Source organism: Symphalangus syndactylus, chromosome 6 (assembly GCF_028878055.3).
Source record: "Symphalangus syndactylus isolate Jambi chromosome 6, NHGRI_mSymSyn1-v2.1_pri, whole genome shotgun sequence".
Taxonomy (NCBI): Eukaryota; Metazoa; Chordata; class Mammalia; order Primates; family Hylobatidae; genus Symphalangus; species Symphalangus syndactylus.
The window spans coordinates 127,641,328-127,665,678 of NC_072428.2; the positions used below are offsets into that span (position 1 = coordinate 127,641,328).

At 41.4% G+C, this 24,351-nt stretch overlaps 1 protein-coding gene and 1 long non-coding RNA gene across 6 annotated transcripts in view; one reads left to right on the forward strand and one right to left on the reverse strand.

Annotated features, from left to right (window-relative positions):
- The window catches only part of DGKI (diacylglycerol kinase iota), a 503,130-nt gene that overhangs the window by 299,757 nt on the left and 179,022 nt on the right, over positions 1-24,351 (reverse strand). For all 4 annotated transcript variants that reach the window (XM_063642297.1, XM_055284147.2, XM_055284146.2 and 1 more), the window contains exons 4-5: positions 9,703-9,777; positions 7,954-8,010 (exon numbers count right to left, since the gene is read on the reverse strand). In XM_063642297.1, coding sequence (XP_063498367.1) covers positions 7,954-8,010; positions 9,703-9,777 — 132 coding nt within the window. The remainder of the gene's footprint in view (positions 1-7,953; positions 8,011-9,702; positions 9,778-24,351) is intronic.
- LOC134736960 (uncharacterized) lies at positions 15,269-23,592 on the forward strand. Of its 2 annotated transcripts, XR_010121464.1 has the most exons (4): positions 15,269-15,515; positions 18,672-18,857; positions 19,339-19,481; positions 23,348-23,592. It is a non-coding gene; the product is annotated as an uncharacterized lncRNA (long non-coding RNA). The 2 variants fall into 2 exon arrangements; XR_010121463.1 differs by lacking the exon at positions 15,269-15,515 and having other exon boundaries at positions 18,003-18,857.

The following is a 24,351-nucleotide window of genomic DNA, read 5'->3' on the forward strand; positions in this document are numbered from 1 at the left end:
AGTACAGATGGACAGAAAATAGATCAGTGTAGAGGGAAAAAAAGTTACATATCAAGGCATGAAATTCAGAGTGACAAGAAACCACTAATAAGCATTAGCATTATCAATACTGAAATGCCACCTCTATTTCTCTTAATAATGTCAAATCCACTTAAACTAAAACTAAACAAAGACCCTGGAGGAATAATGGTCTTTTAACTATAATCAGATATAAATAAGTACAATGGTCCCACAATTTAGTCTAATGTTTGTCTCACTTTTCCTACTACCACAGTTTAATAAAACAAAGACACAAGCTTAGATTGTTCTAAGAAAGAAGCTAATAACTAACACTTGTTGAGTACTGTGAGCCATACACTTAAAAAAATATTTTATAAGTAATAAATCTTCTAATCTTCATGAGAATTTTCATGAGATGCCACTTAGTTGGAATGTATCAGTAAAATCCTATGAGTTGTTGAAATACTGAAATATATGTTGATTGGGAAACTGCAGTTTAGTGCCCCTACCATCTCTCTGACTCCTCCCTTGCATCCCCTCAACATGAGAGACCACTTCTACCTCCTCATTATTAAGCAATTATAATGTTAATTTCTGACATAATAGGTCTCCAGGATCCTATTTCAGTGATTTCTCTCTTCTAAAAACAAATCATGTTGTCTGAGCAATGTTACTGGTTCCCCCAAAGAATCTCAGAATGTTGGGCTGGGCCCAGCTGGTGGTGATTGTACAATCTTAATATCCACATGGATGGACAATCCTGGGTCCTGTGGCTGGCTGTGGCTTTCAAGAAAGTGACGGCAATTCCAGAATAACCTGCCCAGTTATCAGTATCTATCCCATCAGTTCAGTGCAAAAATTCTACTGAGGATGAAGGCACTGGACCCTCTACCTCTTTACTTTGCAGCTGAGGCTACTGCTGACACCTTTAGCATCTGCCTACTCAACAGATAAGATGAGAACCTTAGTCCACTGCCTGCTTAGGAATAAGGGTTAGGGAGAACCGGAGCCAGCTGCCAACTGCAGCATATCCCAATTCATACTATAGTAGGGCACATTATCAGAGGGTTTGACTTGAATGGTCAACATCATTCTCATTTTACAGATAAGGAAACTAAAGCATAGAAGGGGTTACTCAAAATGTAAAGGTCAAAGTGAGGGTCCAAACCCAGACAGACTGGCAGCAGAATCTGTGGTCTTACCATTGTGTCACTGTGCCTTTCCTCTGTTCTGCAAGACAGGGCTCATGCTACTTCAACATGACATACCAACAAATGATTTCAATGACAGTCAGTAGTAGAAATATTGAATATATAAAAATGTCAGACAGTATCATACAGAATAGAAAAATGTAATATAATTGCTGTTAGTGTAGCAGAAGCTGAGAGAAAATGAACAATATCATTGATGTTCAGAAAAAATCTGTAGTTATTGAGATTATAAATCACCTAATGACTATCAATTTAAGAAGAAACATGTTGGAAACATTTGATGCAATTACCTGTGTGAAATCATGGCTGACTCATGGGATCATTTAGCAAGTGACAGCTCTACTCAAAAGAGTCAGCCAACGCTTTCCATAAATCAACAATTATTTAGAAATCTTAACACTGACTTCATCATTTGCACTGCAACACACAGTTATCCCTTCTTCCCAGGAGATATGTTCTAAGACTTCCAGTGGATGACTGAAACTAGGGATAGTACCAAACTTTACATGTACAATGATTCTTCAATCTCATAACTGAGAAAACTACTAAGTGACAAATGGGCAGGTAGTGGATATGCTGGACAGAGGGGTGATTCATATCCCAGGACAGAGCAGGATGGCACAAGATTTCGTCGTGCTACTCAGAACAGCATGCAATTTAAAACTTACGAATTGTTTATTTCTGGGATTTTCCATGTAATATTTTTGGACTGTGGTTGACCTTGGGTAATTGAAACCTTGGAAAGCAAAATCATGTATAAGAGTGGACTACTGTATATAATTTGGTAAGCAGATGTAGAATATCATATAGTTTAGTCGGGGAATAAGAAAGAACATTTAAAAATTATTATTTAAATATTACTCTCTATGGCTCTACCATTTGTTAAATATTTTTAATATCATCCTTCCTAGAAAATAAGCCAAAAACTAAGGCATGGATTGATAAACTAACTTATACAAAATCACTATCATAGAAGAAAATGAGTAATTGTCTCCAAACTACAGCTCTGTGATTTGAGATGTCCAGCATCCTTCTGTTCAGAGTTCTTTTTAGGCCGAATATAAATTTATTCTACTGCTGCTTAATTATAGTTTGAACAAAGTAAACATCCAATACATGTGTGTTGAATTGAATGTAATTATCCACCTAATTTCTTTGACGATTAAATCACACAGTTACCATGGAGGAGGGGAGGATCATCAATTGCCTTCATCGATAAGGAAAAAAAGTTACTATAGAATCATTTATTCTAATCCTCATATACCAAGTGCTTTAATTTCTCACACTCTTCTCTTCTGACCATTTGACCAAGAGCTCCTAAGTTGCTGAACTGACGCTGGACTCAGGATCCTTAATACTGCAAATGTGAGTGTTGATATATTGTTGCTAAGATAGCAAAGCAAGGCTTCTGACACCATAAAACCTTTTTATTGCTCATCAATAACTTCTGAATTATTCATAAACAACTTCAGGTACTGGGCAAGGAAAGGGCTATTACTTACAGGTGTTAAAATATTGGTAATGCATTATTTCAGGGCTTATATTCAGTATTGTTAGCAAAAATACACAATACAATTGCTTGGCTATTTTCAAACAGCCAGTTGAACTGGGATAAAAGACTACAAATTGGGTTTGGTAAATACTGCTCAGGTGATGCATGCACCAAAATCTCACAAATCACCACTAAAGAACTTACTCACGTAACCAAATACCACCTGATCCTCAAAAAATCTATAGAAATAAAAAATTATATACATATATATATATGTATATACATATATTTCATAGAGTTTGAGAGGATCTTAGAAATCTTAACCCAATCCGTTATGGCTTATGACTAAGAAAAAGGAGATCCGGAAAGATTCAACTTAGATGACTCCAACAAATATTTATTTAAAACTTGTCACATGTCAGGCACTATGCAAATGCCAGGGCATAGTGACCAACAGTCTGTGCTCCAGAGACTCTTACCACTTAGTGGAAAAGAAGCAGCGGTATAATTTGAACTACAGCCAAATGAATTCTAAAGCAAATGTTCTTTCATTTACTAAATAAACATCTAAATTAGTAGTAGTAAGAATTCTTAATTTTTAATTAAGAATATCAAATGGGTCATAGTCAGTGAGTCATAAGTTTCATCTTCAAAATGTCCTTTTAGACTAAGAGTTCCTAAACATTTTGGGAGAAATGAATACCTTTGTAAATGCATTCAGTCAGCAGAGATCCATCAATCACATACTCTGTGTTTTGGTGCAATTAATTTAGGACAAAATCTATGAGTGATCTCCCAAAATTTACACTAAAGAAGGGAGATATTCTTTAGACAAGCAAACAGTAATATGCATAAATTATTATGGTATACAAAGTGCCCTGAAAAGAAAGAACAAGATACTTTGATAAAGAACAATATGCTATGTATTTAAAGGTGGTTGTAAAGGAAGACCTCTGCAAAGCACTGGGGTTTGTGTTCCCTCAAAATTTGTATGTTGAAACCCTAAACCCCAATGCAATGGTAATAGGAGGTGAGGTGTTTAAAAGGTGATCAAGTAATGAGGGTAGACTCTTCATGGATGCAATCAGGGTCCTTATAAAAGAGACCCCAGGAAGCTCTCTCATCCTCTTTCCTCCACATGAGAATACAATGAGAAGGTGGCAGTCTGCAACCGCAAAGAGGGCCCTCATTAGAATTAGACCACGCTGGCACATTGATCTTGGACTTCCAGCTTGCAGAACTGTGAGAAATAGTTTTTGTTGCTTATAAGCCACCCAGTCCATGGTATTTCATTACAACAGCCTAAACAGACTAAGACAATGGCTGAAGGGGATATTTGAACTGAGGCCTAACTGTAAGAAACAGTCACGCAAAGAGATTTTCAGTACAGTAATGAAATACACAAATATCCAAAGGTGCGGAATATCTTGGTATATGCCTCATAAATGGAAAGAAAGTCCATGTGGGAGATGGAGGAGGCTGGAAAGGCAGGCAGGGACCAGACGATGTGGACCTTTTCGTGCCAAGACAGAGGGTTCGCTTTTGCTCTAAGAGTTATGGAAACCAATGGAGAGTTTTAAGCCAGGGAAAATTATATTAGGTTGGTTCAAAAGTAATTGCAGTTTTTGTCATTACTTTCAATTACTTTTGCACCAACCTAATAATCTGATTTTCATTTTCAAAGATCAATCCTCTAAATCAAGGGCGGATTGAAAGTGAAAACTGAAGAATCATGAAGCTATTGATTTGGTCAAAGGGGAGAGGTCACAGTACCTTAGTTTAAGGTGCTGATAACAGAATTGGAGACAACTGGATGGATTTGAAATATATTTTATAAATAGAATTGAAAGGATGGGCAAATGAATTAGATGTGGGGAGTCTATGAGAGAAGGAATAAACATGACCCCCCAGTTTTCTCAGTTGAGAAGTCAGATCAACAGCCATCTCATTTCCTGAGGTGTGTTAAGATTTTTTTTAAATCATTTTTATGGCGATGGAAATAGTCTAGTGTTTGATGTATTACATTTGAGATGACTGTGATACATTCAAAAGACATGCCAAGTGGAACTCCAAGAAAGGCAGACTGGAAATGTAAAGTTAGGAGTTGTCAGCCCACATGGTATTTAAAGCCATGAGACTGGATGAGCTCTTCTAACAGGAGTGGGCAGAGAGAAGAGAACATAGAAAAGAACTAAGCTCAGAGGGATTTGCAGAGGTTGGGGGAGCAAGCAATGAAAAAGGATAGGAAGGGCCATCTGATGAAAGAAGAAGAAAATTAGGAAAGGGTGATGTGAGAAGCCAAGAGAGGAGAGCATTCCAAGAAGGATGGAATATGTATATCATGAATATTTTTGAGAGACTGGATAAGGAAAGAACAGAAAAATAAATAATATCTAATACATTTAGCATATGGGACATCATAGGCAACACTGAAAAAAGAAGCAATTTCAGTAAATGGGTAGAGTAGGTATCAGATCAGAACAGGTTACAATGACTAGAAAGTGACATACTGAAAATAATTTATGTAGTTAACACTTTCTGGAAGTTCAGCAGTGACACAAAACTGCGAATTAGAGCAGTAGGTAAGACACAGTTGGTGGCTAAGGAATGTTTTTGTTTTTTTTTTTTTGATAGAAATTATTAGAGCGTGTTTATGCTGATAGACATTATCTAGAAATGAGGGGATGAAAATATATACAAGGAAGGAATTTCAAGTCCTTGATAAGAAGACAAGGGAGAATATCCAAAACCCTTATGGAAGGTCTAGCTTCAGAGAAGTGGTACAGACTAATGAAAACCAAAAGCATCTTGTATTAGAAAAATCGCACGATTAAAATTGTCTCTCTCTCTCTCTCTTCCCCTGCCTCCACACTGACCTATCAATTGAGAGAGATACATATTGGAGGTCAGGAAGCTAAAGGTGGGTATATGAATCCCCTGGTTGGAAAGTCATAAACTCCATCTAAACATGAAACTATCCCTTCTAGTTTCCTAAATAAAGCACCTCCTTCAATTGAGTCACCGCTGAGTTATTTTCTGGCCCACACTGTCTGCACTCTGGGTGGCACTGAGGCACCACAGCGCTATCATTCTTCTCCTGCTTTCCTCACCCTGCACATGGCCCACAACCTTCCTATTGCTGCCATGCTGCACAAACACAGTGGGAAAAGACAACTGATGGGAACAACTATATTTTTCTTTTTCTATAACCTCCGTCCCAAACTACTCTCTTTCCACATGTTCTCCCAATCCTTTTGCATTGTCACTAACAATTATAGCATTCATATTTATGTTGTCTTTTTTCCATCAACTCTCTTTAAATGTTTATCGTTCTCAGATATCTCCTATTCTCACTCTCCACGTTCATCTATTCCCACAGCTTTCATTGCTGTGTAAATACGCTTATAACTCACAATGCCTGACCTCCAGCCCAGTCTTCCTCATAAGCTCCAAACTCATATACCCACTCAACCTTCTATTGGGCATCTCCAGTTGAGGACAACATGGATCCCTCACACTTCACAGTTCTACAACAAAACTCATTACCTCCCCACCCCATCCTCAAATCAACTCATTTTCCAACATCTAATCAGTTTTTCAGGTGTGTGTGTGTGTGTGCATGTGTGTGCGTGTGTGTGTGTGCGCACGCGTGTGCGTGCGCTTAGCAGTAGCTTGGTTTAGTCTGGGCTCCTCTCATGTCCAAAATCCAATCAATTACTACATCCTGTCAATTTTGTTTCCTTCAAACTCATATCTACCAACATTATTCTTAGTTCATGTCACCATTATTTCTTGCCTAGATTACTAGCATGACTTCTGAAAGTTGTCTCTATGCCTCCAACTCTTGAACTGCATGGTATTTCCTCCACACTGCAGCCTGAACAATATTTGGCTTAAAGTAGTTTAATGCTCGCCTCCCAACTATCCTGATGATAAAACACTCAACTTGCAGCATGGCTTACAAGGACCTTCACGGTCCAGCTCTTGCTATCTCAGATCTCATGTCTTACTCAGCACACCCTCTCTCACTTGGACTTGTGTGCTCTTCTTTCTATCCAGAAGGCTCTCGCCACTCACCTCCTAACCACCCTCCTCTCACTTAACTTAGTTAGCTCCTTAAGGTCTCAGCTTAATTGCCGCCTCTTCCAGGAAGCCCCTTCTCTGACCCCTTTCCTCTCTTTCGTATTTGTTACTACACAGAGCTGATTTGAGGAGTAGACCAGCTGGGGAGGTTTCCAAGGGGTAAATTTGTAAGTGGAACTGAACCTTGCCTCCCTGAGAAAGTATGCTTATCAGAAATCATTTTTACCAGACTTTGTCTTAAGGAGGATACCGTACAAGACGGTAATGTTTGGGAGGCTGTGAGTGACTGCTGGGCAGGCTGAACTACATTCTAGGAGGACAGGTTCTGTTCATTGCAGGATTTGTTTCACTGATTGGGGAGTGCAACTTTGGGCCTGGAGCTAAACTGTCCAGAATAACACCGGAAGGCTGAGAACCCTCCCTGCCTTCTCCATCTTTGCCTGAACTGTGCTTGCTATCTCTGCTAAATAAAACATGAACAAATAAGTGCTGTCTCCTCTTGTCATACCTCTGCTTCCCACTAACACATCAGTAACAACTCTTCATTCTAATTTCCTCTTTACCTGTTTATCTTCATGACCAGACTGGAGGGTCAGGGACTGAGAACTGAATAGAGTTCTAGCTTATGATGTATTTATTTATTTACTTAACAAATGAAAACACGAGATTTAGAGAACTTAGGTGAGACGCCCAAGACCACACAGCATCAAGGCTGGTTTTGAAAGCAGACCATCTGACTCCAGGGCTTACAGGGATAACCAGTTACTGTGCTGCCCCATGAATGGCTTATACCCACTCAAAATTGAAAAATGCACTTAAAATCAACCAGAAGAGGTGGCAACAGAGCGAGACTCTGTCTCTAAATAAATAAATAATAAAAGTCTATTTCTTTCTTACCCCTTCAATTCTATCACTACCACCTTCCTCTAGTCTCTGGTTCATTTGGTAAGACCTTAACTCCCCAGTACATTTGTGAGAATAAAGTCCAGTGTGCACATGTTGAAAAGACTTGAAGATTTTATTGATTGTATCTATTGATGCATTAACAAAAAATTGGTGTGCAACAGAGATGTAATTTATTTTTTATTCCCTGGTGAATATCTATGAATCCACTGAATCAACAAGAAATCAAAGGTGATACTTGAAATCAAGCTCTGAAATACTCACTTCTCTTGGTGACCTTGAGCCTCCTTCTCGAAATGTTGGTTTACATCTGAAATTAATCTGTCAATCAAAAAGAAAAGTATATTATATTAGAGATAAGCATCAGACTGGACTGAATTACCCGAGGAAAAAAAAAAAAAACAGTGACAGATATCAAGACTGAAAAGCAAAACCTCCAAAGAACAGGGAATAATACTCTTCTTAGTCTTTTGAAATCATCACATTAGATAATCAACAGAGATCCCAGGTGATTCTATATCTCCAACCCCTTTCCTTCATTCTCACAAATGAAATCTAAGTATCTTTAAACGATAATGCTCTTACACCACAAATTTGAGAAACTGAGATAAGAAAGAGCCAGAGGAAAGATATTGGCAGCTGAAACTACCCAGCTAGGTTTCCGATTGTAAAAGTAGAAAATATAAACTTGAGTTTTTTTAGTATTATGATGATTATTCAAAGACAACAGAGTTATTCTTTTTTTTTTTTTTTTTTTTTGAGACGGAGTCTGGTTCTGTCACCCAGGCTGGAGTGCAGTGGTGTGATCTCAGCTCACTGCAACCTCCGCCTCCTGGATTCAAGCAATTCTCCTGCCTCAGCCTCCCGAGTAGCTAGGACTACAGGTGTGTGCCACCACATCTGGTTAATTTTTTGTATTTTTAGTAGAGACGGGGTTTCACCATGTTAGCCAGGATGGTCTCCATCTCCTGATCTCGTGATCCGCCTGCCTTGGCCTCCCAAAGTGCTGGGATTACAGGCATGAGCCACCACGCCCAGCCCAGAGTTACTCTTTATAAAAAGATTCAGCACTGCTTTTCTTTTAGATGTGGAGGTCTCCTAGTAGGCACATTGACATCTTGGTTAGCTACTCGATAAAGTGAAAGGAGCAAAAGAATGAAGGCAGAGATGAGTAAGTGAAGCTGGGGCAGAAAAAAAATATTAAGACAACATGTTGGTAGTCATTGCCACAAGGTATCAGCTAGGATCAACTGGTCATGTCAGTGAAACTAAATGAATGTCATGGGGGACTAAAATATTTCAATGCATTTACCCCTGACAGCTCAAGAACATAGATAATACACAGAGAAACACACACATTAAAATGGAGTAGGAAGTGTGAAAGGAAAGAGGATGGCAGGCAACTCACTATTGGAGCCTTTCCCATCCCCTAAATGACAAATAAATGGACTTTGCCGAATCCACTTATTCTGGAGGCACACCACCACCGGGATGTCACTTCCAGTCCCACCCACACATTTGAGCAGCAACAAAAGGAGTACGGCCCCAGCAGAGTGAGAGCCGGCTTCCAGCGTGGCTCACTCCCTTGCAGGCACTTTGGGAAGAAGTAAACCACACAAGTCAGATATATGTGAACAACAATTATAAAGAGCTTATGGAATTTCTTCCTTCTTAAACAGCTTATGGAAGAGCCTATGGGTGAATAGTAATGCTTGAACTGAGATGATATAATAAGAGAATCAGTGCACACCAGGCTTTTCCATCTAACTGTGTTATTCCTTTTCCCGAGAGTCAACGTAAAATGATATCAAATTACACTTCAGCAAACAAGAGAGTGAATGACCCTTAAACATTGTCTTTTCGTTATTAATCTGATAATAATGTTGGAATTCCAGCTTTTTTTTTTTTTTAAGGGCATTGTTTTCAAATAGTTGGAACTAGAAATTTACACCGGGCCTCTGAAGACCAAATACTTGCAATGTAACAAAACCGCAGCAGGGGGCGCGCTCTTACCTTTTCTAGCTGCTCAATGCAGGCGGTGTGGACGACGATTTTACAGACTGCACACTTCCTCCTGAGAGCTGATTTCTACAACATTCAATTCAAAAGACAAGAAAGAAATGTTAACAGTCTATTCTGAAGATTTCCCTAATATTAAAGTGGGCATATATAATATATACATAAATACAGCAAATATTGTAATTATTTCTATTACAAAGCAAATTTAAAACTTCATCTTAAATATTAAATAAACTGACAAACTTTATCAACAGTCTCTCCACTCACCAAGTAGCTCCATATCTGCATGACTTAGGGTGGGCTAGATTGTCTCTTCAAATAATAATAATAATAATAGCTCCAATATTTTGAGCATATAATAAGAACTGGCTCTTCGTTCTCACTTTCAGAACCTTACAATACAGGCATTATTCTCTTCCATTTTAAAATATTTTCTACATTATCACTCAAGTAGCTAAGGGACAAGACCAACATCCAAACTTAGATCTAAGTTGAAAACAGGCATTCTGTCCCTATTGCCAAAGAGTCTAGATTTCCAGGGGCCAGTCATTTTAGGCTTCTATCCCAGGCATGAGTCTAGACTAAGTTACTTCGGTTTCTGCCCAAATCTTCCAGAAGTAAAAGAAGGCAAGTTCAGCTTTTACGCCCAGGAAACAATAAGAATAGCAACAAAAGCAGGAAAAGCTGCTAATAGGAATATAGTATTTGCTATGTGCTCTCATAAGCACTTCACAAATGGTAGTTCACTTAACCCTCACAACCCTATGAAACAGGTCCTATTCTTAATTCAATTTTACTGATGAGAAAACTGCCCAAGGTCAGCAAATTAAGGCACAGCAGGGCCAGGTGGTCTGGCTTCAGAGCTCGTGCTTATAAGCATTACACAATTCGGCCTCTCTGACAGTCAGTACTAGTTTAAAATTATAATGAAATAAAACTTTTTAAAGTTTATCTTTTTCTCTAACGATAAAAAATGGACTGCATGGAGAGAGATGAATGAGCACAATCTACATTTCATGACTGCCAGTGTCATGCAGGATCTAAGATAGGAAAGTTCAGCCCTCTCTATAAAGGACAGACTGGAAGGAGGATTTGTATGAATAATTTCTGTGTTTGAGCCTGAAAGAAATGTACTATAACTAAGCCTATCTGTCAGATGGTCTATCAAAGCATCCAAGTGTGAAAGGTCCTGAGTTCCTGTCCTCTTAGAGATTGCTGGCAACCTTCCCCTTCCGAGGAGTGGTTTCCCCTGCTGAGGTATAATTTTTGAGTCAATTGTGTCAGGTAGGTGAGAAGAAATAAAGCATTGCTGCAGCCAGAGACTGGAAGGGCTGCAAACCACCACTTTGGAGGGGTAGGATTAGGAAAGAAACTGCAGCCTCATAGGTCTTAGACAGCTGCATTCATTCAACATGGGGCATTTACACATTATCAGCCACCTACAAAGAATCTAAAACACTGCAGTACCGCTGCCATGAAACTTGTAGAAGAAATCCACCGACTGAAATTCCTTTACTCTGCTTGCAGATGCTTTTATCACTCTTGGATTTCCTCTTCCTGAGGGAAGAACATGCTGTAGCACATGAAACACGTTTACAATTGCTTTTGCACATAACAATGATAAAAGAAACCAAAGCATCTAGCTACACTACTGAACAGTGTCTTGTTCTACTACTAAAAAAGAAAAGAAGAAGAAGAGAAAAAGAAGGAGGGGGAGGAACAACAAGAAAACATGAAGTCGTAATCGTAGTAGCACAGCAGTAGCAATCAAAAGAACAATCAAAAAATTCTATTTTGCTCTACAGGGTAGAGCACCCATAAGCAAATCATGGTTTCCCTTCTGTTTCCTATGGATATCCTGGTGCGAATCACTGCTTTGGCAGCACCTGTGGAAAATGCATGGGGCATTTGAGTCACATTGCTAATCAGAGTTATAGTGACACAAAGGAAACTGGAGTTGATTTTAATCTATTCATTTCCCATGAAACTCCTAGTAAATTACATTGTGGATAAGCAAAGCAATATTACCACAGGTAGGCAACCACTTACAGGCTGTGATTTAAGGATGCCTGAAAAGCCTCCCTCCTTGCCAATAACTCCTGTCCTAGTCTAGCTTCGTGCTTGACACTACGGTCTGCATTAAGTTCTATGGAGTTCCAGGGATTTCTTAGTCTGCTATGAAAGTCACTGAGGATGGAAGGAAGACACGGAGAAAACTCAGGAAGCCTCATGCATTCAATGAAATGGAATGCCTCCTCCTTTCTTTGTTTTACAAATCAGATTCTGAGTCAAAACATCTTTTGCACAAGGGATCTGGGCTAGAAGAATTTGAGAACCGGTGTGTTAAGATACGCTATCTCTCAGCCTTCTGGAACGTCATGTAAATACACTAACATCATTCATATGGAAAAACTGAAGTGCAACGTTCTGCAGATGATAATATATGGAGTCGAGTGCTGTAAGTTATGAAACTGATTTTAACTGAACTATATTGATTTTTAAAAGATCCTCTTAAAATGTATTACGAACTTATGTGCCTTTTGAGGCAGAATATATAAACCATATTCTAAATTTTTCTTCATAAAGACTACAACATGATGCACTGTACTACAAAGAACAGTCATTTTTCTCTTTCCTATCCTTCTGTTTGGGCAGAGCTCCTTTTGAGTCAGCGTTGCTGTCTTTTGTTGCTCTCAATTTCCTAAATGGCAGCTTCTCAACAGCTTTTAATTTGAGAAATCAGATAATTACAGTTTACAATCATATGTAAAATTAAGTAAATAAGTTCTGAATAAAGGTCCAAGGTCTTTTGCCATAGTAGAAAAGTAAATAGATTTTTAGTTCCTTAATTGAGGAAAACTGTTTAAGCAAATCTGAAATTTTAATCACTGACTTCACGGCGTATGACTACGTTTCAACTGGTTAAAGTTATTTGAAGTAGCTGGATAATAAGCTTCCGGACAGAAATTGCCCAAAACACATAGAATTTTGTGCTTAGTTAGGTTGCAATTTTTCATTTTTAAGTTCCCAGCTATATACAAAGGTAAGATGCAGGAATCTGGACATTCTAAATACTATAAATATTCACTTTTTTCCAAATAACTTACATGAGCCAATGCTTACTTCTCTATGAAAGCTGATAAATTAAACCAAGAAAAGTCACTTAAAAGCATTCAGTAGGGGCCAGGAGCAGTGGCTCACGCCTGTAATCCCAGCACTTTGGCAGGCCGAGGCGGGTGGATCACAAGGTCAGGAGATCGAGACCATCCTGGCTAACACAGTGAAAACCCGTCTGTACTAAAAATACAAAAAAATTAGCCAGGCATGGTGGCGGGCACCTGTAGTCCCAGCTACTCGGGAGGCTGAGGCAGGAGAACGGCGTGAACCCGGGAGGCAGAGCTTGCAGTGAGCCGAGATCGTGCCACTGCACTCCAGCCTGGGCGACAGAGTGAGACTCCATCTCAAAAAAGAAGCATTCAGTAGGTTAGCTCTTATTCCTCACGTTGGGACATAGTTGTTATAGAACCTAGCACAAAAACATAATTTAAACAAATATTGCCTAGAACATGAAACATGTTTAAAAATTAAAATTATTTAAAAAACAATAATTTGCTCTCATCAATGAATTTATTTTTTATTTTTTTTTTTTTTTTTAGACGGAGTCTCGCTCTTTCACCCAGGCTGGAGTGCAGTGGCGCGATCTCGGCTCACTGCAGGCTCCGCCCCCCGGGGTTCACGCCATTCTCCTGCCTCAGCCTCCCGCGTAGCTGGGACTACAGGCGCCTGCCACCTCGCCCGGCTAATTTTTGTATTTTTAGTAGAGATGGGGTTTCACCTTGTTAGCCAGGATGGTCTCGATCTCCTGACCTCGTGATCCGCCCGCCTCGGCCTCCCAAAGTGCTGGGATTACAGGCGTGAGCCACCGCGCCCGGCCTCATCAATGAATTTAAAGGCCAATTCAGCTTACTGCCTTAAATATCAAACAGCACCTAAGCACCCTGACTAAGGGTTTCCTGATTTTGCTGGTGTTGGTATTCAAAAGAAACTTATTTGTAGGAGTATGGTATGGGGTGGACAGAGGGGGGAACATATCTGTTTAAACTAAGACAATATGGAATACGGTATAGATCGCATTCCATTATATTACACTGTTCTAATAAAAACATGACCAACATTTACTTAAATAACAACACAATAATAAAGATGCTAGGTTTTAGGATAGTGGGCATGATCTCACCAGAAGCCATACAGTGGTTATAAGAGAAAACACATCCTACATATTTCCCATGCTGCAGGCACTGCTGGCATTCAAAGTAGTGACAGCTCTCCACCAATCTTCCGCTCATAGCAGGCAAGGGAGAAAAACTGTCACAGCTTTAGACCACTGGAGCAGGGAATGGGGATTGAGGAGGACAGAGGGATCAGTGGCAGGCAGTGGTAGAGAGTATACAATTGTCCCTAATAAAGAGATTAATATTGAATCCTATCCCACCCAACTACCTCCCTTGCCTAAGTCCCTGATCTATATGTACCAAGAAAGCTATTTTTTTTCTTCCTTTGAGCAAGGTATGTGATTTCTGCTAAGTAACAATGAATATCTGGTGGGAGTTGAGAGAGTTTGATAGAGAAAAAGAAGAAAGGAAGGAAGGGAAAGATGATGATGAAAAATAAAGATGAAAAAGAGGGAAGGGGAAAAGACGGGAAAGGGTAGGAGAGAAGGGAGAGGAGAGGGGAGGAAAGGAGGAGAGGGTGGGTCCTTCAGGGCCTGGGGTTACCTACTTTCACAGGCCTCTGATTTATAAAAGGATTGGGGCCTTTATGCTGCCCAAGGTAAGTAAAATTAAATATCTGTCATTCCCAATTGTCAGAAATTTGACACCCAGGAAGCAGGTACAACAAGCCTGGCTGTCCTCTTCTAAAGAAGGGACACGGCAAGCCTTATTTCTTCCTGCAATGGGGCCAACTGCACTGCCTGCTGACTACATAGCTTCTGCTGCGGTCCTAAGAGCCCCCACTGAGCTTGCCCACCTCGACAGGTAGAATCACCAGAGATGGGACACGGGGAAGGCAGTAGGAAAAGAGCCAGCATGGCAACCCGCTCTTAGTCTCCCCATCTCAGAAGAGCTCAGAGGCCAGAGGCTGCTGCAGGACCAAGAACACTAGGGCAAAGTCTGAGCTCATGGCACCTCACTCCAGAATTCCCAGGCCTAATGCAAAGAATCACCAGCTATGAGGCCACAGTGAGCAAAGGGATGACAGCCAGGAAAGGGGCTCCAGGCAGAAACCAACAATACTGTGAGTGCATAAGGGGGCAGATGGGGCATGCTGGGGAAAGGGCCAGAGGAGGGTCACATGGTGAGAAGCCAGGAAGAAGGACAGAGGAGGTTGCTGGGCCAGGCCTACCCCCAGCTGCCTCCCAGCTTTCTCCCTCATGGTTTCTCTACCCCTTAGCCTCCTAGATGGGAAGATTCACCCTGAGGACTAGAAACAGAGGGAAGGCTGAAAATCAGGCAAAGGGGCTGCAAGAGAGGCCAGGAGAGTGCTCTCCTCCTCCCCTTTCTCCTTCCCTTTTAGACCACAAAGCCCAGTCCACAGCAGCATTTTGGAGATGGGTAGGCAGGAGGGGCCATGCAGCCCTGGCCGCACTGTCCTTTCCTCCTCTTCAATGGTGGGGCTAATGGAATGCTTAGGAAAGTAGAGGGGAGGAACCTTCCTAAGCTCTTAGAATGTCAGGAATCTGGTGTCCTTTCAGAAGGCAGTGTCTCTCTGGCAACATACACAAGAACATTGTTGCTGTATAATCCAAGGTAAATGAAAACAAGAGTTCTTTGATTTATTTAAAAACCTAATTAGAAGAAATGACAAGCATACTTGGCAAGTTCTACTTCTCTGGGGAGTCTGGGATGCAATCTATAAATTGGCATTAGGAAAAATGAAGAATGACATTATCTGAAAGTTCCATTAATATGATTTCAGGGCCAAAGCCTGACCTCCACTGTCACTAATGCAGGCTTCTCTTTTTCTTCAAAAGAATATAGAACATTTTGGACAAGCCAGGAGGGTGGCTAGCTGAAGTTCCAGCACACTCCTTTTTTTTTTTTGAGACGGAGTCTCGCTTTGTAGCCCGGGCTGGAGTGCAGTGGCGGGATCTTGGCTCACTGCAAGCTCTGCCTCCTGGGTTCATGCCATTCTCCTGCCTCAGCCTCCCAAGTAGCTGGGACTACAGGCGCCCGCCACCATGCCTGGCTAATTTTTTTGTATGCTTAGTAGAGACGGGGTTTCACTACATTAGCCAGGATGGTCTGGATCTCCTGACCTCGTGATTCACCCCCCTCGGCCTGCCAAAGTGCTGGGATTACAGGCGTGAGCCACCGTGCCTGGCCCAGCACACTCCTTTTATCCTCAGTATATCACTCATTTTGTCTATGACAATAGGATCTCATGATTCCAGACCAAAAAGCAAAGATGCCACATGTCCGGAGGAGTCTGTGACCCGAGTGGAAACTCAGACCTCTCCTCAGAGGTTCAATTGCAGAGAGACCTCACTCCATGTTAAAAGGTCCCAGCCCAGACCCTGAGTAGTGCTGGCCCACGTTGGAGGGCAGGCGTTCATTTGTAAAGATCCCATGTGTTTGTGCAACGTGATCTGTGGACAGACAAGGATTTGGTAAGGGCTGAAACCTTCTGCGATAGCCCCCAACAACCAACACCGTTGATAAGGGATGATGCCAAAAATATCTCAGAATATCTGAAAGAAAAGCAGTAGGAACAACTAGAAGTTGGGTTGAAGACTCTTACAAAGGATACACCAAAATACTCATGCAATGCTCAGATATACACCAATACTCCTGAATCTGTAGATGCCAGGGATCTGGAATCATGATGGTTTGAGGTATCCTACATAAGAGAAGATTCCATATGGCTGAAACAATCTGTTACTGCTGACTTTTCCAGAATATATTTATGGAAATTTAGTCCACCAATTATTTTAACCATCACTATGTGTATAAGACTATGAGAGTGCTATACAGGATATAAACAGGAGGAAGCTTCTGTCCTTGCAAGAGCTGGCAAGCTACTTCAGGAGACAAGAGGGACTTGGTAGAAGAGGCCATTCACAGGAGAGAGCCACACATGGCTACACGCTCAACAACAGCCCAGACAAGAAAAGCTATCATCTAGAGGAGGGCAAAATCTGAGGCCGAGCCAGTCAAAAGGGTCTAGCAGAGAAAGCAAAGTCTTAAATTTGGGCTTAAAATATGGATATTCAAAAAAATCAAAGGCATTCAAGCAGGAAAAAGATCTGAAGTCTCTTTATGTAGTAGGCACCCATGCCTCTGAAAAGGCATGGAGACCTGCTTTGGCATGTCCACTGCGGGACAATTCCGGGCTCCTGGGTGTCTATGTACAGAAGTCACTGGGCTCAAAGCTGGTGGTTGAGTGTGGAGGTTTGAACAGTGTGTCTGGGGGTTGCTGGCAGGTAGAGTAGGATGCCCTCAAACCTGGGAAGTAGGTACACTGGCTGTGTTAAGAAGCCAGAGGAGCTGTCTCATGAGGAGCTGCAAGAGAAGGGGAAACAGAACTATTCCCCAGAAGCCATGGGTTTCAAAATTACAGAGTTACAGAGAGGTAGAGATTTCTCTGTGTGTTTCCATGCTGCTATACTCCAGCACCGAGAACCAAGAACACCGCCTAACACAGTTATTCTGAAAGGAAAACGGGAGGGAAGAAAGGAGAAAGGGCTTCTGAGGTAGGACTCTCTCCCCACTTAACCCCTCAACCAGCCCCAGTCTGGAGAATTGGTGGCTTCGGAAACATTAGGAGACAAAACCCCCACCGGGACATAGACATTCTTGCAATAAGCAATCCCAAAAGCAACAGTAATGAGGCGCCCTCAGACTGTTTGAGGAACGGAAGCTCTCTGCCCACAATAGGGAAAAAATAGTGCGGCTGGGTGCGGTGACTCACGCCTGCAATCCCAGAACTTTGGGAGGCCGAGGCCCAGAACATGAGGCCGGGAGTTCAACTCCAGCCTGGCCAACGTGTCAAAAGCCTGTCTCTACTAAAAATACAAAAAATTAGCTGGGCATGGTGGCGGGCGCCTGTAATCCCAGCTACCCAGGAGGCTGAGGCATGAGAATCACTTGAACCTAGGAGGTGGAGGTTGCAGTGAACTGAGACTGTGCCACTGCACTCCAGGCTGGGTGACAGAGCAAGACTCTGTCTCAAAAAAAAAAAAAAAAAAAAAAGGAAAAAGAAAAAGAAAGCATAGAGGCTGCATGACAATTATAGCTGAACAACTATAATATTTTTGTGAGCACACATCAGATATCTTCTGGGGACTCACAGGACTATCTGACGGAAGGGCTATTTTGCAGAAGACTGAGGTCTTACGTAGACTGCATAGAGTTAAAAAACAGTTGCATCTGTATTAGTGTGGCTCATGTGATGCCACCTGTGTCTACAAGTTGGTTAAACCTTGGAATATTTATTTGGGAACAGTTGCAGGAGTGGAGAGAAAACACACAGAACCAGGGATTACAGGCATGAGCCACCGTGCCCAGCCCTGAAAAATTGTTTTGATCTCATAGAACTTATATTCTCCTGTGAGAGACAGACAACAAACAAGAGAGATTAGTATATAAAATATTGATAGAAATAAGTACTAAAAAGAAAATCAAAGAGAGAAAGGGAGATAAGAAACATCAAGAGCAGGAGATGATTGAAGTTGTAGACAGGTGAGCCGGGGAAGGTTTCACTGAACATTTTGACAAACACCCAAAGGAAGTGAGAGAGTTTACCACGTGGATATCTGAGGGAAAAACATTCTAGGCAAAGGGCACAGCCAGTGCAAAGCTCAGAGGCATGAGGATGTCAGATGCTAAGGAGTGGCCAGGGGCCAGTGTGGGGGAGTAGAGATGAGGTCAGATGATAACAGCAGGCCAAATCACGCTGTGTTGCAGGTCGTGGTTAAGACACTGGCTTTTTTTCCTGAAAGAGAATAAGAAATTCAAAGGTCACAGTGATAATTTCCTAGATAAGGCGATGGGGGCCTGAACTGGAGTGACAAGAATGGAACAAAAAGGAAGCCGCAAGAGTGACTGAGAGCACACAGCCCTTTTCCCAGCCCCACACCGGCCTCCGCTAAGGTCAGCGTGAATTCCTCATACTTTGTCCTTAAGTCTTTCAGTAGAATCATCAGCAGCTCAGGAGGGCTTCAGTCCTACCCCTTGGTCAGCTCTGCTGTTCATGTGTATGCTGGGCTGACAGCACACCTGACAGTCTCATGCTGTGTTATGGTTGGAATTGCCTCTCAAGTACAGCAGGAAAACTCACTTGATGCTCTTCGAACAGCGTGTTTTGTTCTGTTCTGAGAAACACATTATCAGAGGCATTCTGCATATGAAGTGTTTATGTTGATGCTCCTAGCACCTCCCCTGAGTAACCTCAGATGTGCAGGTAGGTTCTAGATACTAGGCTGAACCCCACCTAGGCAGGGTCAATTCCACGACCTCCCGAGAGACCTACAGGGAGAAAGAAGAGCAGTGCCTGTGTGTTTTTGTTTGAAACTGACATAAAAAGTTGTCTGTTTCCCAGAGAGCCAGTGTAGTTTATATTTTTCATCTGTAGAGAAAGAAAACCAAAATCTTACAGCAGAAAGCCAAGGGGGAAAAAAAGACTTCGTGAGCTGAATATAAGAACTAGAAAGACACCCAAAAACCTTTCCTCTTCCTGAGAAGCGGCCAATCAGGGCTCACAAGAGAAACAATTTGGTAAGAACCAAATTGCTAGGATTGCGTTAATTCAAAGCTAAAGTTGATGACTGGTTATAAAGAATGATACATCCATCATGTTTTGAGCACTGGATTAAGTTTGGTAAAAACTACAGTCAGAACAGTACAGGATTCTTTTTAAGGGAGGGAAAAGGTACATGTCTGTATTTCAACAGTTTACCCTTATACTAAAATTTGTACCAAATCACACTCTTAAATGGTTAAATGTGACTTATGTTAGTGGATTTAATACTTCTTTTTAATGAGAAGAAAGTGATAGGCACAAAGTTTCTCTGATAGGCTTCAACAGAAAGCTACAGCAAGCCTGTGGTCCCTGATACTCAGGAGGCTGAGGCAGTAGGATCACTTGAGCCCAGGAGTTTGAGGCTGCAGTGAGCCAGGATCACATCACTGCATTCCAACCTGGGTGACACGGCAGAATTCTGTCTCTAAAACAAACATACAAACAAACTAAAAAACAGAAAGCTATGACGTGAATCTTAGGAGAAGTCTACACCTTGGAATTCATTTGGGTGACTATCGCATACTGCCACCATCTTTTGGAAATCTTCTTACAATTCAGGCACAGTTATTGAGATATAAAATGAATATTGCAGCCAGTCTTTATAACAAGCATGGCGAAGGGCCTAATAAGTTTGAATGGGTTTGCACAAGTCTAAAGAAATGATACTAACAAACTGATGGCCTCAGAGATGCCAGGCGGAGAGTCATGGGGAATGATATTCAGTGTGCCCCTCCATCTAGATTACCGTGCGGCTCAGGTATTCCTTCTGCCTCCTCCCTCATAGTCATGATACATTAAAAAGGGTTCCAGCCTAATGAACTTGAAGAAATCCTTAAAAATCCATAATTCTATTCCCACCCTGGCTCTCATTTTACCCAAGGACACTTCATATGTCATCATGCTTATTACTGAAGTTCTCTGTACTTTGCTGCCCTCGTTTCTTGTTTCTGCTTCTTTAAAATTTGCCTGCTTCTCTTTTCTCTTATTTCTTTTTCCCCATTTGTTTTTCCATGCTTCTCAGCTTGGAAGTCAGTATGCAACCATGGCCGGTCACTAGTTTCAACTCATCAGATGCAATCTTCCTGGTTTTGGCTCTTTACAGGTGGTTTTGTGGCTGTTCCTTGTCATATTTTTACACGCTCTTCAAGGTGATTATTTGTGCCAGCAGGTCAAAGTTGCGACGTGTCTTATAGTAAAGTAATTGAAGGGTTGATATGCATGCAAATATGGATATAAATATAATTACAGGTACACAGACACTAGTAAGTAGAAATTCATACCATTAGAGCCCTACACACATACACACCCATGTGCATCCACAAATTTCAAGCAGACAGACTTGAGTGAAGATGGGCTAGACATATTACACAAGTCATAACAAAACAAGTTAATAGAAAATGGTGTTTCTACGTCTTGGTGGCTTTCTCTAGTTCTGAGGTAGCATATCACGGGGACAGCAGAGATCTGAGCCTTAGTATAAACCAGGAAATCCCAAACACTTTGCCTTTTTTAGTCCTTGCTGGTGTGATAGTACCATAAACACCATCTTACTTGTATTATGAATCCTGACGTGTTTCCATTATCAGTTTACTTTGTGGAAATAGAATTATCTTCTTAAAGTTCACAGCTTAATATTTCTAACCAAACATTTAGAGATATTTGCTTTGATATGGAATACTGTATTTGTAGTTCAGAAGCGATATCAAGCTGTGGTGAGTTAGTTATCCTTTCACTGCCATTTTTCACATTCCAAGCTATTTGGTGACATAATTAAGGCAGTCTTCCAGCCAATCTAGTCCAGGAAGACCCACAGACATCTCAGTCATTGTTTACTCAACACTGTACCTCCAGTTGGTAATGTTTTCACTGACACATACACACCCGCCCATATCATTTTTTTAATGACTACATCATACCCACAGAGATTTGCCAGGAGGCTAGCTGTGTGATATACACATTACCCACACCGTAAACACAGCTCACTTCTGCCATGCCAAGTAGGTACGGCTTACCCACTTTACAACTAAGGGAACTGAGACCCTATGAGACTGGGCAACTTGCCCAAGAAAGACTAGCTAAGAGTGGAAGCAAAGTCTTTCTAACCCAAAGCCATCTCTATGTGTTACAGCCTACTGTTTTCCCCTTTTCTTTGCTAGTGGTAGACTGGGGACCAAGACTGATGAGGATAGACAAGAAATATGATATTTAATGTGATTGCTTCATATGATCTGTTCTCATGAGATCCCTAGGGGAACTGACTAATGACAACCACACATGACCCCCGTGCCAAGATGGCAAAAAGCAGTCTCTGTTCTCCATGAGAATGAAATAAAATGCACTGCAAAAGGCATAGCACTGGCTAAACAGGGCATAAAACCTTACACAAGTCACCTACCTGCATGTGTTAAATCTCCCTCTAAAGAGCCTTAAAAATGAGGCAGGAATTCAGACGTCCTGGATTATAAATATAACAATACTTAAATGGCAGGGTTGATCTGGTGACAGGTGTCTGTGTGTGTATGTGTCTCTCTCTCAAAGAGCACCTCATTGAACTCATTCATTCATTCAATGTTAAGTAACACAGGGTAACTATTCAGTGCAGTCACTTATCCTCAGTGTGGGGAATACAGCAGAGGACAACAAGGGCAGAGTTCCTCAGCTAAATGGAGCTTATGCTCTAGTGTTGGACGCAGATAAATAAGCGAACGATTTTTAAAAGTATGATAGCTAGTAAGTGGTGTGTGCTATAAAAGGCTGACAGAATGGGGAAGGAGCAGAGGGGCGGGAAAGGCTGCCTGCCAGCTGGGCTAGTTGTTCCACCTCACAAGCTCAGTCCTCAACTTTCCTTGAGGAAACAGAGGTAGCAGGTGAATCTAAGACACTTCAAACCTAGTACTCTGGGCTGTCTCTTTTGGCTCTGTTTCTTGGAACCACTTTCGTTCAAGGAGGAATGATTATAGTGGACAATATTTATTGAGTGCCTATAATTTGCCAGCTTGCTGTTATATATGCATTAACTCATTTAATTTTCACAACAACCACAAGAAGCAGTATTATCCCATTTTCCAGATGTAAAACTTAAACTTAAAGAGGTTAAAACAAGGACCAGCGTCACACAACTCAAAGCCTGGAAATCAGGATTCAAAGCCAGGTCATCTGATTCCAAAGTTCACACGCTTCATCAACACATCACCTGCACCTCCTTAAATGAAGGCATCAATGCAGGATTTTCCATTTCCTCGTGTTTTTAAAGCATCACCTTCTGAATATGTATCCACCTCGTCAATGTGGCAAGGAACAACAACAACAAGCTCCTAACAAACAGAGACAATACCAACTTTGGGGGCCAGTGGTGGTTTTGGAGTAACTCATAATGCAAATAATGCTTCCATCAAGATTGAGTGCCTCTGAGCAACAGGAATACTGGTTAAACCCTAGTGCAGTGGGTCCCCGCCCCTGGAAAACACTGCAAGAAGAGAAACCATTTCTGTACACCTGGGCATTGCCTAGGTAACATGTAAGCCTTATGGTAAATCAGACGCAAATTATCTTTATTACTAGGTAACAGGACCATACAATACCCAATAACAACAGAACTGCTTCACAGAAACACACACCCTTACACAAACACGCAAATGCAGCCTCAATCTAAAATTGTCATGACAGAAGAGATGACAATTATTCTCAGAGGCTCAAACTCTAAGAATAAAATAAGACACATGTATTTTGGCTTAATGAAAGTTTAGTATAAAGGCAAAAGAACTGCACAAAGATAGAAAAAAGCCATAAAGCTCTGGAGAGTGAGTAAGCCTCTGTGACTCTTTTTTTCCTTTATCTTTAGGTAGAAGTGAACAACCCAATATGACCACTTCAAAAGGTTGTTGTTATGGATCAGAGATGAGTATGAGTCCTCAGAAAACTGCAAAGCATTGTGTGAGCATTTCTCAAATACTTTTTCACTGACTCCTAAGATCCTACAAAATGGCAATGGGTGTTCCGTGGGGAAATTATGGGTTCCACAATCCTCCCATCCACTCAAAAAAAGTAGGAAATCCTGCATACCTTATATGCTTCGTTGAGCTTCACAGGACCTATTTGTACATTAAAGTCATTCAGTGTTTTCGAAATTTATGATCATGGGCTCCTTTTAATGTATAAGGCCGTATATTGTCTTCATTTGAGCTTAGTGTTCTCCAGAACAAAATTTTGGGTAAAAAGAAAATGGGCTGTGCAAATAGACAATGGTACTATTGATCCAGGGTCACCTAGAAGTGACAGAATCCGAAAGATCCCTTGGCTTCATAGCCTACATATACTATCACTATCCCTATTACATGAAGTGAGCAGTATCAGCACTAGATTCTCCTTTAATATACAGACAGCACTTGCTACCAAATTATAACAATCCTCATGACAGTTGTCATAGTAACAATGGCTAACATGTCCTGAGGGTCTACCACGTGCCAGACACTGTTCCAAGTGTGCACGTGAACGATCTCATGGAAATGCTGAGCTATCAGGCCAGACACCTGAAGGGTGACATTACTTCCACCGCTGAGAGCACCCCACTCTCTCCCTCTCTCGTATCCACTGACTAGGAACTCAGCAGCAGAGAGTGTGTCCGTGAAAATTCTTTTCTTATTTTTGTTGATGGCTACACTTTCTATGAGTCATCTTGATTCATTAGATCCTCAATATCCTAACGGTGAAAAAGGCCCCTGGCAGAGAATGGCTGGCACCCAAACAACTCAGAGAGCTGGCTTTGCCTCCTGGGCTTTATTGCCACACACGTGGTTCCCTCTGACAGCCTGCACCCAGCTCAGCCAAACTGCCATCTGGGGTGCA